General features: G+C 38.2%; 1 protein-coding gene across 1 annotated transcript in view; it reads left to right on the top strand.

Annotated features, from left to right (window-relative positions):
• mrpl37 (mitochondrial ribosomal protein L37) overlaps positions 1 to 3173 on the top strand; it is a 14260-nt gene that overhangs the window by 1424 nt on the left and 9663 nt on the right. Inside the window, exon 2 of the mRNA XM_014033991.1 lies at positions 2357 to 2540. Within this exon, the coding sequence (XP_013889445.1) occupies positions 2357 to 2540 (184 nt within the window). The remainder of the gene's footprint in view (positions 1 to 2356; positions 2541 to 3173) is intronic.

Genomic DNA, 3173 nt, shown 5'->3' on the forward strand with positions numbered 1-3173 from the left:
CGCCGGGGTGGTGGGGTGGCTAGACCGTCCAAATTCACAGCCTCTTTTTTTCCGGTCTTCCCGGTCTACCAAGGACCCGGCCCGCCGCGACCGGGTAGTCTGGGTCCTCCGGAGGACCCGGCCTGTCGTTTTGGACACAGCCAAGGCACAAAGTAAAAATGGGGCAGGGCTCCCTAACTAAAATAACAAAGTTAGTGCAGACATTGTAAAAAGCTGTATAAAAAGTAATAAAAGCAATAACAGTTCTTCTGAGCTAAAAAAAATTAATTAATAAAATTCAGTATAGGGTGGGTAGTTGCTGCATGATTTATAAATGTGTAAATACTGGGGGTGGAACAATATAGAAAATTTACGTTTCGGTTTGATAATTTAGTCTCAGTTCAATATTTTTTCGATACAAAAAAGAGAAATTTCCACGCCCTTAGCTTTAAATTTATTGAATTTAATTATGAACATTTGTTTAACCTCAAAAGTACAGTTTTTAAATTAAATGTTGCTGAAACAGCAGGTTTCTCTGTGGATCTGCACTACACAATGCAGCCTAGGTGGAGTAGTGGAGCACAGATCCACTGATCCTTCAACACAGAGCATCTTCAAGAGACAAGTTGATAAAATAAATTTAAAAAATCTGTATTTTTCCATACATAGTGTGTATTGAACGGTTTGATACAGATACATATATTGTTGCACCCCTATTCAATAAAAATATTTTTAGTGATGTAAAAGGGACCAGTTTCAGTGGCATTGAAATTGTTTGTATGTTCAATAACCAAATATCCTACAGGTAGGACCAATATATTTTTTTCTTCAGTTTTAGCTAACCTTAGCAATAGCATCCAGAGCACTTTATCAAATTTCAAAGAGCACCTAACCTAACCTGTAAGAATTTGCACATCTATGATGATAAAAGTAAACAGTTAAAATATGTAGAAGCATATATACGTAGGCCTGTCACAATAAAGATTAATCATATGATAAATTAAAATGAAGACAATAATTTTCGTACTTCTGGTGTCGGTTTCCTGGTATTTGCCAGGGAAATGGTCTCTAACCTCTGTAGCATGAGATCCAGTGAACAGACCTTTACCTAGAGGAGCGTCTTCAGTTTTCTGACGCCTTCACACAGCTGGCGATGCCTTGGGATTGCCGACAGTTATTTTTTTTCTTTTTACACTGTAAATTTTAAAGCACACTTCCATAAATGGGTTGTTTATATCATTTTATTAGTTTAAACTGGTCTGCAACAATACTATTGTTTATTGCAATAATTTCTGAGACAATTTATCATCCAGTACAATTTGCTATCGTGACAGGCCAACATATAAGGTACAAAAACCAGTTATGTGACAAAATGGGTAAAATCGTGTGTACTAGGGCTGGGAGGTATGACCTCAAATTCATATCACGATATAAATTGAACCCCTTCACGGTAACGGTATATATCGTGGTAGAAAATTATAAAAAGTTAAGATAATGTCATTTTTAGAGCATGTTTTTGCAGAAAACTGTAATTTTAATTAAACCCAACATTTTTGCTTTAATATCTGCCTGCCAAACAATGAGCTTCTGCCTGCTGAACTTATCAGCTGCTGCTCTGCTGCGCTCTCATCTTCATCATTGTCATCATCAGAGCAGAAGCCGACTTTACATTAGCAAGATGGATTTATGAATGAACAAACGTCCACGTCTTTTTTTTTTTTTATAATCTCTGTGGGTAACAATACATAAAACATTTTTTTTTCTCCAACATTTGGGTGTGAAAAACTACAGTTGTTAAAGCTTTGCTCTGCTCGACGTGCAGCAGGAGGAGAGGAGAGGGAGGGAGGGAGGGAGGAAATGATCCCGCGACATGACATAACTTTTCTACAGCGGGAGGAGGAAATTTTGAGGATTTATTCTGTCTATACGCTTTTTAAAACGCTAGAATTTCTTCATTATATTTTGAACTCCTGCTCAGTTGTCTCTGCACTCGCAGCCATGTTGACACAGGTGTGATGATGTAATGACGATAGGACGGTAGAGTATAAATTTCTACTGTAGGCCAACTTCATACCGTTTCTACCATCTACCACGTATACCGCGCAACCCTAATGTGTACTATGCTAATTTTCTTAAGTATAAAGATGATTTCTTTGAGTTTTTGTATTTGAAGGATAGGGATGCCACTTTATAATATCTATTGTAGGTTCTAAAGAACCAATGGAAAACAATAGTGTGAATGCTGACTCAGCACTATGGACTTCTTACATGATAAAACTCTTAAGATCCATATGTATGCCGAGTGTTGATCTTATCTTTTCTATCTTTGAGTTTTAATGTGTATTTATTTAGTAATTTTCACGTTTTTATGTCTCAGGTGTGCGTCAGGCTGCTTGGTTGACCAAATCCAAGGTGATCTCAGGTCTACCTCCTGCCCTCCTCTCGTTGGCTGAGATGCCTGAGAACCAAATACCAGATCAGGATGACCGAGTGCAGAACCTAATCCGACATGCGCGCTTCTGGGACACAGTAGAGGAACGACCAAAGAAGGTTATTTACAGGTAGGATCACTGCCACACTCATCCAAGGTGTTGACATGCTGAACAGGTTGAGGTGGTTGAATGTCCACTTTTTTCATGACAGCTCTCCTGTAGACTTCACGTTATCAAAGGTAGCTGTAAAACATCTTGTGTCCGTGGCTCATTGTCATACTCATCACTTATGTGTGTGATGGGTCAAATGCAGAGCACAAATCTCATGCATTCTATGGGAACATGCATTGATGACAATATAAAGTGCATTTACAGCAGACAGTAGCAGAAACAAAAAGTCAAGGAACTGCAAATATAAAAATGAAATATAATCAGTATATACTGTAAAGAAGAGTACAACAGTATTTCACATCTCATGAAAACAGGTGTTTCACACATGAAAAATTTCTATTACCGTATTTTTCGGACTATAAGCCGCAACTTTTTTCCTGAACTTTGAACCATGCGGCTTATRGWCCGGTGCRGCTTATACATGGATTTTTTTCTTCAGCCACCAGGGGGCTCTTATGCTCCATTTGCTTCAACCACTCGCTTCAAAAAAAGAAGAAAAAAAAAATAGAAAAAAGCGATCGCTTCCAGAGCCGACTGTTGTACCAGGATGCAGCGATTTAAAGATAGTCAATGGCCAAAAACTCATAAAAG

The sequence above is a fragment of the Austrofundulus limnaeus genome, unplaced genomic scaffold, assembly GCF_001266775.1.
Source record: "Austrofundulus limnaeus strain Quisiro unplaced genomic scaffold, Austrofundulus_limnaeus-1.0 Scaffold1927, whole genome shotgun sequence".
NCBI classification, from domain to species: Eukaryota; Metazoa; Chordata; class Actinopteri; order Cyprinodontiformes; family Rivulidae; genus Austrofundulus; species Austrofundulus limnaeus.